The 14,610-nt window shown below is 32.6% G+C and overlaps 1 protein-coding gene and 1 long non-coding RNA gene across 3 annotated transcripts; both read right to left on the bottom strand.

The window, feature by feature from the left end:
• Nucleotides 1-862: 862 nt before the first annotated feature.
• Nucleotides 863-1,290, bottom strand: LOC129945473 (uncharacterized). The gene is made up of 3 exons (XR_008781496.1): nucleotides 1,178-1,290; nucleotides 1,070-1,126; nucleotides 863-999 (listed from the first exon to the last, which is right to left on the bottom strand). It is a non-coding gene; the product is annotated as an uncharacterized LOC129945473 (long non-coding RNA).
• A 2,088-nt stretch (nucleotides 1,291-3,378) lies between these two features.
• LOC129945472 (85/88 kDa calcium-independent phospholipase A2) lies at nucleotides 3,379-13,519 on the bottom strand. Of its 2 annotated transcripts, XM_056055251.1 has the most exons (14): nucleotides 13,289-13,519; nucleotides 12,359-12,609; nucleotides 11,868-12,160; nucleotides 11,622-11,792; nucleotides 6,521-6,649; nucleotides 6,081-6,434; nucleotides 5,849-6,023; nucleotides 5,699-5,789; nucleotides 5,465-5,641; nucleotides 4,744-5,393; nucleotides 4,470-4,681; nucleotides 4,254-4,377; nucleotides 4,099-4,192; nucleotides 3,379-4,040 (listed from the first exon to the last, which is right to left on the bottom strand). In XM_056055251.1, exons 2-14 carry the CDS (start codon nucleotides 12,396-12,398, stop codon nucleotides 3,902-3,904), a joined length of 2,649 nt encoding a protein of 882 aa, XP_055911226.1. In that variant the 5' UTR covers nucleotides 12,399-12,609; nucleotides 13,289-13,519; the 3' UTR covers nucleotides 3,379-3,901. The 2 variants fall into 2 exon arrangements, with proteins under 2 accessions (XP_055911226.1, XP_055911227.1); XM_056055252.1 differs by lacking the exon at nucleotides 12,359-12,609 and having other exon boundaries at nucleotides 13,289-13,518.
• Nucleotides 13,520-14,610: the final 1,091 nt, after the last annotated feature.

Here is a 14,610-nt window from a genome sequence, read left to right as displayed (position 1 = left end):
GGCAGAGAACTTCGAGAGAGGTTACTTGTAACCCGGTCGGAAAAGGATTTTATCGATCTCTAGCGATTATAGCTGTTCGACGTTTTGCCTTGGGTCTGGAAGTGTTACCTTGGCTACAACGAGGTCCGAGTCGATGTTAGCTCCCCGGAAGGTTCGGACATCCATGAAGTGTTTTTGGTGTCGATCGTAATATGGTCAATCTGGTTGACGGTAGATTGATCTGGAGAACTCCAAGTTCTTTTGTGGATGTTGAGGTGTGGAAACTCGTACTGGGTACCATGACGTTTCGCCCGCAGCAAAATCTATGAGCCTGAATCCGTTGTCGTGCAGGCTGTTTTTTCCGATTATTCCACAAAAGATGTCTTCCCTTTCTAGCTTGGCATTAAAATCGCCCAGGACAATTTTAATATCGTAGCTAGGACACTGCTCATATGTTTTGTCTAAGAGCTTGAAAAATATATCTTTGGTGTTGTCATCTTTCTCTTCTGTGGGGGCGTGCGCGCATATCAGGCTAATGTTGCCGAATTTAGCCTTGATGCGTATGGTCAGGAGGCGCTCGTTGATGAACCTATAGCTCAAGATTTATTCGTAGGCAAGGGATTCTGATTGGCTAAATCTAACTACAAAAGTAGTTTAAATTTCCCCTCCGACGTAGTGTACAAATTTCGGTTACAAAGTTAGTGAAAAATGATTTTGACGTTTCAGAATCAGCTGCTCGGTAAAGACACACGAATTCAAAATGAAATAAATCGTTCAGTATTTAAATCATACAGGAAATATATTATTATTATTTGATGGCGACACCTCCACCGTAAACACCTGCGGCAGCTATGGACATTGAGAACACAATCTGTATCTGTCGTTAAAAACATTAATATTATTTTTTAAGAGAAATATAATATACACAAAACTTGCCTGCAAATCAGCACCTTGTTGCTTTGTCTCCCAGATTTCTTCAAGGAAAATGCTTCCTGCATTATAGTATGTTATTGGCAGCATCTAAAATGAAAAGACAGACCATAAAATAAATCGATTATTGTTGTACCTCCTTCACTTCAATTTGACTTACTTTTTATTTAATTAAGTGAACTTTGTATATCCTCTCTTCATTATAAAGATTTTTGGTCTGAAAAATATCAAATTATATTAAAAATCAGAACAATTAACAAATACTTACTCTTAAAATCCGAAACCCATTGTTTTGTTTTGCAAAATTGATTGTAATTTTTGACAGGTCACAAAATTTCCATACATTTCTTTATAAGGGAAATCCCCCATTTTGCTTTTTTTCACCACTCACATATATTCACCGATAGGGAATTTGAGAGAGTTCACCTCGAATAAAATTTGAGGGTGTTTCAGGTAGGACGGGTACCGGTCGGGACTCTAGATAATATATTTCCTCTATGATTTAAATAAAAATATAAATCATTCAAATTGTGTCTTAAATTAGATTTTATTGAAATTAAAAAGATAAGTTAAAGTTATCAAATCAAAAAAGTTTCTTATTTTATATATTTGCATGACAGTTCCAGATTGACTAGCTTTGTAGTGTAGTCTTCCATTCACAAAGCTAGTTGAATTTTGACTACGTAGCCACTAGCTTTGTAAATGCGTCCAATATTAATCAAAAATAAAACTGGGCATAGCACGGATCCTTGTGGGACTCCCAAAAGACTATTTTTCGAGGAACTTTAACATTGTGTGATCTAATTTTTAGATAAGACTCCAGCCATTTCCACGAAAACTAATTTTATAAAGTTTAGTTATGTCTACGAAAAGTCCAGCACACTTTTTCTTAGCATCTTCTATTCAAATTACAAAGTTACTGGACTATAGAATTGGTTTTATGGACATATTATTTAGATGTTAAATAAAGTATTATTTTTAAGCACTATTTAGATTTTTGACATAACAAATTTTAGAAAAAAAATACATTTGAAAGTTTTCTAAAATATGAGTACAAGAAAATTCAAGTTTTACTCGTAGCTCTTTTTTGTAAAGTAATGATGTGTTTTTTAAGAACAAAAAGTACAAAACCATGTATGTAATTTAAACACATTTTTAAATAATGCTTACCTAGTTGATATAATTTTGGAATTGGGACAAATTTGTCGTACATATTAAAAATCACTAGTGTCTATACAAATACTTGTATGAATTGAAGGTTGTTCTTTAAAGGAGTAGGGAAATTGAAATTCCAACCCTTGAAGAGCAGCGTGAATTCTTTATAGACATATGGACTAGTTTGGCAGGAATACTCTGTCATATGCCGTTTTGATGTTCTTTATTTTTTTTCCAGGATCTGTCGTTATATTGATTATTTGATCGATTGTAGACTTTGCTGGTTAAAATGACCCTGATAAGAACCTCTCAGGTTTTGTACGATGGAATTAAGACGTACAAGAAAATTACGGCGAAGAAAATTTTGTTATTTGCCACCAACTCCACGTGAAAGTAAGAGTAGGGGTAGTTAATAGACAGAGCTGAGTCCTACATAAAAAGCGTGAATGTATTTTCAAAATAAAATCAGAATCCGTTTAACATTTCCTACCATTCTTTGTTGTTCTAATAAAACTTCTGGCGTGTAAGCTTGATGTGGCACTTAGTTGATAATGTGAAGATCAAACATTTATCCTCTTAGGTGAGATTCCCGTGATACCCTTGTCTTTTATACTAATTTTGTGCAATGCCAAATATTTGCACCAACCAATCTTGAATATTCAAAAACTGAAAAGCTATCTTTTAGTCCCGAAATGAATTTGAATTTTACTGCTTTCATAAGAGTTATAGATACTAGTACGATGTGGCATAACATTTTTCCAACGCGGCGTTTTAGATCCAAAGTATCAAAAGACAATTTAATATTTTTAAATCTACATTTATTTAATAACACAATTCAAGACATTGTTTGGGACTTTCTGAGATAATAAATTCTATATTTTATTTATGTATTACATTAATAGTTCATAGAAAAAAATTATTATCTAATAAAATTGTATAATAATAAAAAAAAACAATTAGGTAGTAAGCACTCCAAGCCATTATGTAGATAAACAAAAATATTATGATACCAAGAAAATAAAAACATTCATTTGGAAGCCATGTTTAATGGAATGTTACTTTTAGCTGATATTTCGTTTCAAATTTTTAGAAAATTTATAATGAGTATATAACGTGTGAATTATATAATTATATAGTTTAGTTATATGCAAATTATAAGGATGCCCAAATTAATCACAATATTTTTGAACTACGTATTTAATATGAATTAGAATAAAAATACACATAATAAAATAAAACTTAATAAGATTAATGAGCTTGACTCTCTAAGGATACTTTCGTGGTTGTTTTAGAATTAAAAAATTAAAGTATTAATTGTTTTTTTTTTTGGCAAAGAATATACATAGAATAGCCGAATGATTTAAGAAATTGCATACATTTTTAAATAAGTCAAAATTTGCATTTAATTTTTCACTTTCTAATAATTAAAGAATCAGATTTTCTTTTATTTAAGAATGTTTTCCTAAAACTTGACATTTTAAAAGCCAATAAGATGCAAATTTCAAATTAAAACAAATTGTTCAAAAACTCTTTAAGTCCAGTTAAACTATACTTATAGCTTTTCCTTGAAATTCGTTATCTTTTTCTTCTTTTTGCAATTATATAATTTATCTAGGATTTAATTTAGAAACAACACAGAAAAAAGAAGAAGTTCAAAACAAATGTTTAAGTTTTTTTTTTTTTAATTTTGTTTGGGCTTAAAGTGTAAAGGGAGTTTTAGATCGTGGGAGCGCCCTTAGAGAATCCCTAAATCTGATAAAATCAGTGCTGATGGTTTTCTTAAATATTTTTATTTTTTAATTAATTAAGTATAAACGATCTAAAACTTTCCAATGTGCTATTTTACTAAATTAATCATTTCGAGGAGTTTATTCCGATTTTGATAGCAATAAGCTTTAGCTTGCCAGAGCATATTGATAAGTTTTTGGTCACTTTTTTCATCCATACAAATATCTTCGTGAAGTTGTGGGTTGAATCTATCAAAATAAAATAAATTATTGATGAAAAAAAAAAAAAATAATAATAATAATTAACCTGAAGTATGGAATTCCAACAGTACTACACCAAGCACGAGCTCTGTCAACTACACGACCATCAGAAGCAGTTGCTTGGTCTACGAGTAAGTTACCTACAAAATAAAAAAGGCATATAATTAAATTTAGTCTTTGTGATAGTTAAGATAGTTTTACCAATGGTCGAAATGCCATAGGCAAGTTTGGCGGTATCCCAGATACTTTCGGGGCGAAATACATCAATGTCCTTCAATTCAGTGACGGGTATAAGTCCAGTGCCTAATGAAACCACAACGGAGACCTAAAAAATATAAGGAATGTTGTTTGAAGCTCCAAAGGCATTGATTCTTTTAATAAATAGGAGGAAACCACAAAAATCATAATTCTACTTACAGGAACAGCTTCGGATGCCCTGCCAACGCTTTTAAGTGCCATATTGTACTCATGAATCTCTGTCATAGCATCGAGTGTTGGATTGTTAGCAATCAAACCTCCATCCAAAAATCGACCAAAAGCCCTAAAGTAAGATGGAGCAGCACCAGTCGCTCGTGCTGCACGCCAAACTAATTGAGCATCGGGTTGTGGTGGAGGGACACGACGATTGCCTTAAACAAAAATAAAAAATAAAATCCCAAGTTGAAAAATCAATATTAGAAAAAAAACTCACTTATTGATGTTACAATCCCCAAAATATCGCTTGCACTTGTATAATTTCTGAAAAGATGAAGATCTACAGGTTTTCGATCGGCCATAACACCAGTGACCATGATTTTGGGATGTTTGATATCAGTCATAAGGGTGTATTCACCGAGATTATCTTTTAGAATTTGTTCGAAAAGCTCACTCGGATATGGTCGAGATCCAACAAAACACTGCTCTTTCATGCGGACATACAATCCCATGCATTGACGCATTGTCTTGCCGCAACCCAGACCAAGAGCTAATATACCTCCTGTACTGGTGCCGGCAATCCAATCGAACATATGAATTATTGGAGTTTGGGAGAGTTTTTCAATTTCCAGCAGCATTTGAACCAAAACCAAACCACGAATACCGCCACCGTCGAGTGAGAGCAATCTACCACGGCCATACGGTTTTTCGCCCTTATACGAAGGGGCGGCTGATGTTGGAGATGTCGGGGATGATGTTGCCGATGCCATAGCAGCATCGCTAGTCTCTTCAATGCTGCCTGTGGGTGAGTCTTTTTTCGATGTCGGCAGAGAGTCGGCTTTAACTTTGAGACTAAACACTCCTAATAAGGTGTCCATAACACTTTGTCCTTTCTTTTCTTTTTCCGTGTCAACTATAACTGGAGCTCTATTGATTAATAAAAAGAAAAGAATACATATACTTTAATATTGTTTAGGGGTTGTGTAGAAACTTCTTACTCTACAGGTTTACAGCCTCCATTTCCTAGAAGTCCGATAGCTTGTCGGCTAGTTGAAGCAAGCATGTTTTCGATATGTTCACGTGGCTCAACAGATTCAGGAGCTTCGGGAGGGATTCCGTTGTAGATTCCTGTAGCACTACAACCTGGTTGGCAGCCTTTGTTGGTTTCGGGACATCTAAATACAAGAATTGTTTTGTTACGTTCATAAATAAACGAACTGCGGGAAACTAACCTTTTAGCTCCAACAGAGTGTAGAATATAAAGAATCTCATCATCTTTTGAGCCACTAGCCTCTTTGCCAACCATATGACGTGGTGTGATACCTGAAATTACGCAACTCATGTTTTTCAGACTTTTTGCAAGGTTTACCCTAGTTACTTACCCTCTTTGTTCTTCAAATCGAAATCACTTCCAAACACTACCAAGCACTGTACAATAGGTACAAGCTTCTTCTCAATGGCAATATGCAATGCCGTGTTACCATCCTTGTCCAAGACATCAATTTCAGCATCATGAGCCAACAAAGTAACAACACATTCGAAACGGTTTCTTTCCACCTACACCAAGTAAAATAATTTAAAAATCTAAAGTTCCCAAAACTGGTTGGAATTTACCATAACATGAAGTGCAGTTTTTCCATCAAAATTTGTGGCATTAACATCACATCCGGTGTTAATCAAAGCCTGGACTGTTTCTCTTGAGGAACACCAATGCAACGGAGTTCCACCATATTTCATATCCTGCGTATACAATTTATTTGCATTGGTTTTAACAAATTCAGCAACAGAACTTGGTGCTGTTGTTTTATAGACTTTATTAATATTTTTAGCTGGTAAATTAACATCGGCTTTGGCTAAGAGAAGAGCCTTAACACAATCGGGCTTATCGTAGAGGCACGCAAGGTGAAGAGGCGTATAACCATCGATATTGCATTGATTTAAGTTTGTTGTACCTTTTTCAGTTAACATCTAATTTTAAATGAAATAAAGACAATAACAGATTTTATTAAAATGTATAATTTTGTTTGTTGTTATTGTTGTTAAAAATTACTTACAGTTATAATTTCTTTGGTCGTATTGGCTGCATAATGAAATACTGAATTATTTCTATTGTCCAAGTGTTCGATGTTGCTAAGTGGAAGGAGGACTTTTACCATTTCAATGTTATTCACGTTAACAGCCAGCTAAGAAGTTGAACTTTTAACATTCAATAATTCGAGCTAGATTCGAAAAGGATAAAACGATTTGTTTCAAACCTGGCAAAGAAAACTGTTTGTGATTCCCCGAAAAAAAAATCGATTTATTCTTTAAACTTTTCTTTAACTATTTTAAAAAGGTTTTGGTTTTTTCAAACTTTCTCAAAAACATTCAAAAAAGGGTTTGATTACACTTCACCCTACAGAAATATTTAACATCAAAATCTAACATCAATTCTCCACATGAGAAAGAGAACTTAAATGGATGCTTTGGAAGTATTTGAGGTACTTTTTTGATAGTGTGTTGGTAATAAGGCATGTATTAGTTTTTCATACTGGAGCTTCAAAGCTATGTTTTTATAGACAGAGTTAATTTTCAAGAAATGTTTTTTTGTACGACTTTCGATGTGGATTATGAAGGTAAGAATGCACTGAAAAGCCTTAATCCACGTTTGGTAATGAAACTCAATCTTTTCGCTTGGTATATAAAATTTAATACTGGACTGTATTCGCTTAGTGGCTAAGTTTGGGAAAGGTGTCCAAAATCAGTTGTAGTCGACTAAATGATGCTGCTCGAAGTACGTCTAATCATTTGAGAAACTCAGAACTGGCAGTTCGGAATGTTATAAAATATTTTGTTTGCCGGAGGACTGAAAAAATATAACGATTTCAAATGAGCTATTAGTGTATAATCCTTTGCACATAATAAAAGAAATTTAGCAAAAATGGTTTGACTATGACTGCTTCAAAGTTTGGAAGAAATCGTTTGCACTTCTGAAAGCACTGCGGTCATCGAATGATCTTCAATTAAAAAGCTGGTATCTGGAAGCGAACACAAGTTATATAATTTTATGCATGCCTAACAAAAAACCCAAAGGACTTCTGGAAAATTGCGAAAGAAATTAAGGGAACCAACTATAAAATAGGTACGGGTATTTCTACAGAAACCCTTGCCACTCACTTTACTTTTTTCTTCTCTCCAACGATTCCAGCTTTACAACTTTCACTGCTGATCCTTTAATCATTGACCAAATATTAGATGAATACATTGAAAGCGAAGAAATTCAAGCTGTGTTAAAGAAAGCACTTGATGAAGATGGAATTCCTTACGAATTTTTTAAAAATGCAACCCCTATGCTTCTCAACCATTTAAAAGTTATTTTCAATAAAATCTTTATATGAAGGTTATTGCAAAAATATTTTGCGGTATACTAGTTGTAAGGATCGAAAAATGGATAATATTTTATCTGGCCGATTTCAGAAAAAGCTTTTCAACGATCGATCACATTTTTATACTATCACCTATAGTCAAAGCGTTTCTAGCACGTAACAAGTAAATAGAGAGATGAACACGGTTACGAAGGGTGCTGTTTGGGATGGAGTGAGCTTTTCAAGATGGTTTATCACCAGCACAGGAGTCAAATAAGGATGTCCACTTAGTGCTCTTTTGTTTCTCTTTTGTTATGATGTTGCGGATGAACTTCCTGGATATTAAGAATAGCTAGTTGCACCGTGAATGTGTTACTATACGCCGATGACCTCGTTATACTTTCAGAATCACCCGAAGGTTTGCATATTGTAATAGATAGGGACTTTCTATCAACACAACAAAATCCAAAATAATTGTATTTGCCCGTACACAAAGCGCTTTTAATGGAAAAAGCTAAAAATATAATGGTACGCAAATGGAGGTAGCAAAAAATATCTAGGCTTGAAAATGAATCCAATATTAAATTTCAAAATTCATTCATCGGAGAAAGCCGAAAGCTCACAAAGTGTGATAAATGCAACATGGATAAATATCTTCTCTACCAAACAAATTAATTTTAACAAAATGCAAAATATTTAATTCAATAGTAAAATCTACTCTCTTGTATACTGCTCAGGTTTGGGGATCAGAAGAATATGAAGAAATCGAAAAATTTTATAGGAATTTTATAAAGAAACTTTTCAACCTATCGCTGAATACGCCTAGTTATGCCATATATTTAGAAACAGGACTTCCAAAACTTCTAACAATCATTATGAACTCTCAAGCTGACTACATCACCAGAGTCTGCAGCAACCTTTAGGGCACAAGACTTTCGAAAAATCTTCTTTTATATGAGCTGAGAAACAAGGACTGGTGGTTTGCAAGATGGCAGTCTGTTGGCAATGAGTGTGGAGTGAGATTGGATGATGATTTCAGCAATGTAAACCATGTGAAAGTACAAATGTACAGCATCATAGAGAAAAATGGGAACATAATGAGGCATTCACTGATAGAAGAAGCTCAAGCCTCATTCAGTAGATTTATCTACAGTCAGCTAAGCTATAATCTTGGTTCCAGAAATTATTAATTGTTTTCGACCGAGTTTCTTGCTTCCAATATATGTTAAACCGCTTGCACAGTAAAAAATCCGATTTAGCAAGTGATCAATTTGAATGTTTTCAGCGTCTGGTAAGGACAACGTCAAGGCGTCATACACCTTACGATTCCTCTCAGCCCCATTTTTAATATTGTTCAAAGACAGCCGCATGTCCAGAACCCCCAGACGTTTAAAAGAACACTTCAGACAAGCACCTTTCAAAAAAAATATATATGAAATGTGCTGCAGTTAGAAGGAGAATGCAGAGTCAATCGCAGCTAGATGTTGTTGTTTTTGGAACTACATATACATATATACGAATATTTTGGTATGTGATTCATACATGACTTATCTTGACTTTGTTATTAAGTCTCGTTGATTTGAAGAAAAAGAGACAAAAAAACAAATTTCGAGCTTTCTTTGTGGGAACTTGCTCTAGGTTATGAAGTGATCAAAATAATAAAAAACATACTTTATAAACATAGCACTAACCTTCAGTTTGAATATCCATTGCTAACAAATATAAACACAAAACTATTCTAAACAATATAGGACTTTAAAGCTTATTGCAAAAAGAGCACTTGCTATGACAACGATATTTGTCTGGTATGTCCCACTTCGGAAGCACAAAATGAAAAGTTATGTTTGTGGATTTGATTGTTTGAGTGTAATCAGATGAGGTAATAATAACAACATCAAACTTTTACCCTATGACCTACTACGGTCCCATTGTTTAATGGTAGTTTAACCAATTCTGTACGCTGTGCAACTTAAAATCAAAAGAAGATTGTCTACATTTCATTGGTATCTGTCAAATATTCAAAACTCAAAGGCGCTACTTTTTCGGTAAAAATACTCTTACCCTACAAAAGACTATAAACACCCTTAACGAGCATGATTGGAAAATATTAAGTACATTTTTGAAAGATATTTACAAATATAGATTCTTATTAATAACAGAATACTATTAAATTCAAAACATACATACATTTATATATTCTTATTTTTTTTCAACCTTATTGACGGCATAGTCATATCATCTAAATTCAAAATATTGTGTACAATTTTGTAAATTTAAATAAATGAATTATTTACTTACTTACTAATAAAAGAAATTATTTTCCAGAACTCAATGCGCTTTTAAGCTTTATATTGTGTAAGCCAATATTTTTTAAAAAATCACAACAAAAATTGAAAGAATGTGCATCACAGTTCACAATTTTTGACAGTCTTATTTTTCGAAGATGTGATCATAATTGTTCACCGAAATTGAACACCTTTAGACGCAATTGACAATCGATTCAACACTTTAAAAATAAAATTCTTTAGGTTATCAAGAACATGCAGTTGAAAAATGCGAATTGGCCTTTTAAATTTCATAAAAAGGATGGGATGGGATGGGACTTCAAATGAATTTTACAAAAAATTTCGTGGGTGGTTTTTTTAGCATAGCATTTACAAAAAAAGGGTGAAGATTTTGGTTTACCCTAAATATCTCACGAACTAATAACGCTAGAGGCTTGAATTAAATTTAATATTATATATTGTAACGTAATACTAAACAAGTATATTTTTCGAAAAAAATACATTAACGGATTTTTTATTATTCAAAAAAACAAAAAAAAATATTTGTCACCTCGAAAACTTTACGAACGAAAATTATTTTATTTTAATATGTTATGCAACGAAAAATAACGTTTTCAACAAGTTTTGAGAAAAATCAAATTGACAGTTTCCTTACAACAAATTAAAAACCTTAAAAAATTTAACAAAAGTTGGTAAAAATTAAATTTTCGACTCAAATATCTTTTCAAAAATTAAAAATATTGGCTTCAAATTTATTTTATTCACAGAAAATATTGTTTTCGACATTCAGTAATTGAATCCAAAAGTGCATTTTTTTATAAAAAAAATAAAATCTACAAAAAATAGTACGCACATTTTTTAAAAATTGATGTTCAGTTCTCGATATCTCGTGAACAATAGAAGATATTGAATTCAAATAAATTTCAATTTATATTTGTTTATGCAAGAAATTTAAATGCTTCTAAAATTGGTAAAAATTGGTTTCATTATATGCAAAATATTGTTGGTACCCTTGAAATTTTTAAGAATAATTGAATTTCAAATTTTTAACACAACACGAAAACCTACAAACTTTTAAGCATCCCAGCCTCGTTTTTCTGATAGTTTTGTCCATTGATAATGAAAGAACGACAATTTTTGAAGTTATTTCTGGACTAATTTAATAGACGCTTGTCTTATTTGTTTTTTATTTTTTAACACCTTATTGACTTAATTCAAGAGATAAATTCTCCTGGAATAACTGGATTTGAAAATATTTTAGTTAAAAGTACCATACCAAAAAATCACTTTTTAGGCTTCTTATTTCATCCAAATGTTTCTAAATAAGTAAAAACAAACAAAAATGTGCAGAGTTGAATGAGATAAATATCATAATAATGATAAATGCACATCACGTTTGAGTTCCCGACTTAAAAAGATAACTTTACATACTAGAAGCCTACTAACAAAGATGATAAAATGTTTACTTTTTTTAAGTTTGTTTTATACCTACCAAGGTCCAGACAATAAAAACACTTCCTCCTTACCTGAAGTGGAGTCATGTTTGTTACATGATCGGCATAATCAATAAATTCCAAAATTTTCGGATGACTTATATATTCCGGATAGTTGAAATAAGCCACTAAATGAGTAATGGACCACGATGGATTATCTATTAAAACATCGCATATTTTTTGAAGTCCATTAACATTGTATTGCTATGAAAACAAAAATACAAAAACATCAATAAATTTCTTTCAATATTAAATCCATATTTGCAAAAAAAAACTTACTTCCTTAACTATGCTAACATATATTGGCAATCTATGTAGAAACGCGTTGAATTTATCCTCGGCATCTTGTTGAGTTGTGGCTCGATATAAACTAAACGATGTTGTATTGGGATCAGTACATGGTCGCTGGAGGACAATCTCCCAAATTGTCTTCTTATCGGGTTGTTGATGGGGCGGGGCAAATAATACCATAGATTCATCTCGATGGATAACTTGTAGTGTTCCCAAAGCGTCTCCTTTGATTTCAATCACCTTATTCGGTGGATAATCACCACCGAGAAGCCTTTGAAAAACTTCAATATGCAAACAAAGAAAATAAGAAGGAAAACAAAAGTCGCAGATTAGAGAGGGTGGTGATAGAAAGTAAAAGCTTTTAGTTTTTCTTTTTTAAGAAAGTAAAAAAAGTCTATGCAAATCATATTGAGCAAAATAAATAAGATTAAAACAACAAAAATAGTGATTTAAGGCAACAAAGAGAATGAGAACAATACCATAGCCGGTAGCGATTGCTCCTAAGCCCAACCAGGTCATATTGTTCTGACTGTTTATTATCTTGCACTCGGGTTCGGCTTCGGGCTAGTGGCCGGGGGATGCAAGTTTTGTGGTTAGTAATTTTTTAGTTTTTTTTTTCTACAATGAATTGACCTAGTGAATCATTTAGTTTTTCTGTCTCTCCACATGTGTTTTTCTTATGTTTCCAATTGGGATTGTCGTCGCGTTAGATGAAGCGATTGAGGTAAACCTTTTAAAATTAACTTAGTTATCCGGCACTAATAGTTTTATGATGATTCAACTAAATTAGATTTATGAGTGCATTTTGCTTAAACTGCATTTATTTATCCAACAGAACACAACACAAACAAAAAACAACAAAAACAAAAACAATTTTAACTATGTGAATTCCAAAGAAGCAACATTTATTTAACAAAATTGAATTATTTATAAAGGAAAAATAATAATAGCTATAGGTAAGGTAGTATATATAAAAATGAAAATGACAATGGATTAGTTTAGTTATGGATGGTATCCTGCCCGGTGTTTTATCATCCACGTCCAGTCCAGAGTTGATGGGGGATTCACCGAATTGTTTTGCTTGCAATTTTTGTATTGATTACAATCAATTATTAAGTTATGCAACACTTATGAAGGATGAAATTCCGACGCATGGATAAGCATTTTATTGAATTGAATAGAACGTGTAAAACTCAAGGAATTTTTAAGAAAAACAAAGATTACAATTCGGCTGGAGTATAGGTGTGGGAAATAATTGTGTCTGGTGTCTATAGACAGAGAGACAAATGGCAGGGCAAGTTTGGTTTAGCTATGTTCTAGATCTATGATGAAAATTCATGCGCATAATGATGGAATCTTTGAACTGAGATATGGGACAGCGAAAAACTACTTTATTATTTTCTTCTAACCATTGAACATCGTAGAAAACAATGAATTTTAGTTTTTTGTTGTTTTGTTTGGAATATCTTTTATTGCGATTGAATAGTGTAGAATAAAGAAACACAAAACTTTAGTGGTTGGATTAGAGTATTTTGGAAAAACAACACTCAGCACTACGACACAGTGCGATTTTCTAATCTTTTCACTCCACAATCACGAAGTAACACAAATAACTAAATATGAATACTGAAAAGTAGAAGCAAGGCAAGAGCAAGAGGATTGGATGGAATCAAATCTTGCAAAATATTTATCTGTTTTCTTTGTTGTTGTCTATATTTGACATCTTACAGCTGTTTGAGTTGAGAGACTTTTCGATGCTTGTTGTTTGTTTTTTCGAGACTCGATTTCCATATTGGAATTGTGAGAAAGTAAAACGGATGTCGATATTGAATTTTTGGTTTGAATTTTATTTGAAGAGTTTTGTAGTTTTGTTGTTTAAATTACTTCAATATTATGTTTCAGTTGGAGATTTATATCAATTTAGATATAGAAAAAAATGATTTAATTTTAATACACATTTTAATAGCTTTTATATAAATCGGGTGTTAGAGGAAGTTCCATTTTTTAAATACGAATTAAAGGATGTGTTCATAGATTATCATCGGTATGAATTTTTTGGCTCGTTCAAGTTTGTGAAGATAAAGGAATAGTTTTAAATTTTTTCTATAAGAATTGCAAGAATTTATATAAAAAATAAAAATGTGCAGCAATTGGCAAAATTGGAAGAAATTTCAAGAGACTGAATTGATTACAGAAGTTGTAAGGCCTTCAGCAACGAAGCACATATCTTACTCGGTAGCATGTTAATAAACAAGATTTTGTATTTGTGGTCCTAAGAATTGAAGAGAGGCCATTACATCCACAAAAGTCACTGCTTAGTGAGCTCTAGAGGTTTAATTTGACCTTACTTCTTCCAAAACGACGATGGAATGACTAATACCTATAGTTCGGAGAGTTATGGTCATATGATAACAGACTTTTTTGCCTGATATTGAAGAATTCGACTTATAAAATATGTGGTTTCAACAAGACGGTGCCATATGCAACATTTCTTAATTGCAAGAGAAATTTTCTAGCCGCGTGATTTCTCGTCGTGTCGATATCTACTGGCCACCAAGATCATGTTATTTGACACCGTTGGACTTGTTTTTTGTGGGGCTACGCGAAAGACCGTGTTTATACAATGGACAACGCTATATAAAGGCCCTTTTGCATATAAATATTTATACAATACAAAGAGAGTGATAATTTCATTTATTGTTTGTTGTTTGTTTTGAAATTTCACCCATTA

Source organism: Eupeodes corollae, chromosome 2 (assembly GCF_945859685.1).
Source record: "Eupeodes corollae chromosome 2, idEupCoro1.1, whole genome shotgun sequence".
In the NCBI taxonomy this organism is placed as follows: Eukaryota; Metazoa; Arthropoda; class Insecta; order Diptera; family Syrphidae; genus Eupeodes; species Eupeodes corollae.
The sequence above is the reverse complement of the archived record's forward strand: the minus strand, read 5'-3'. Positions and strand labels throughout refer to the sequence as shown.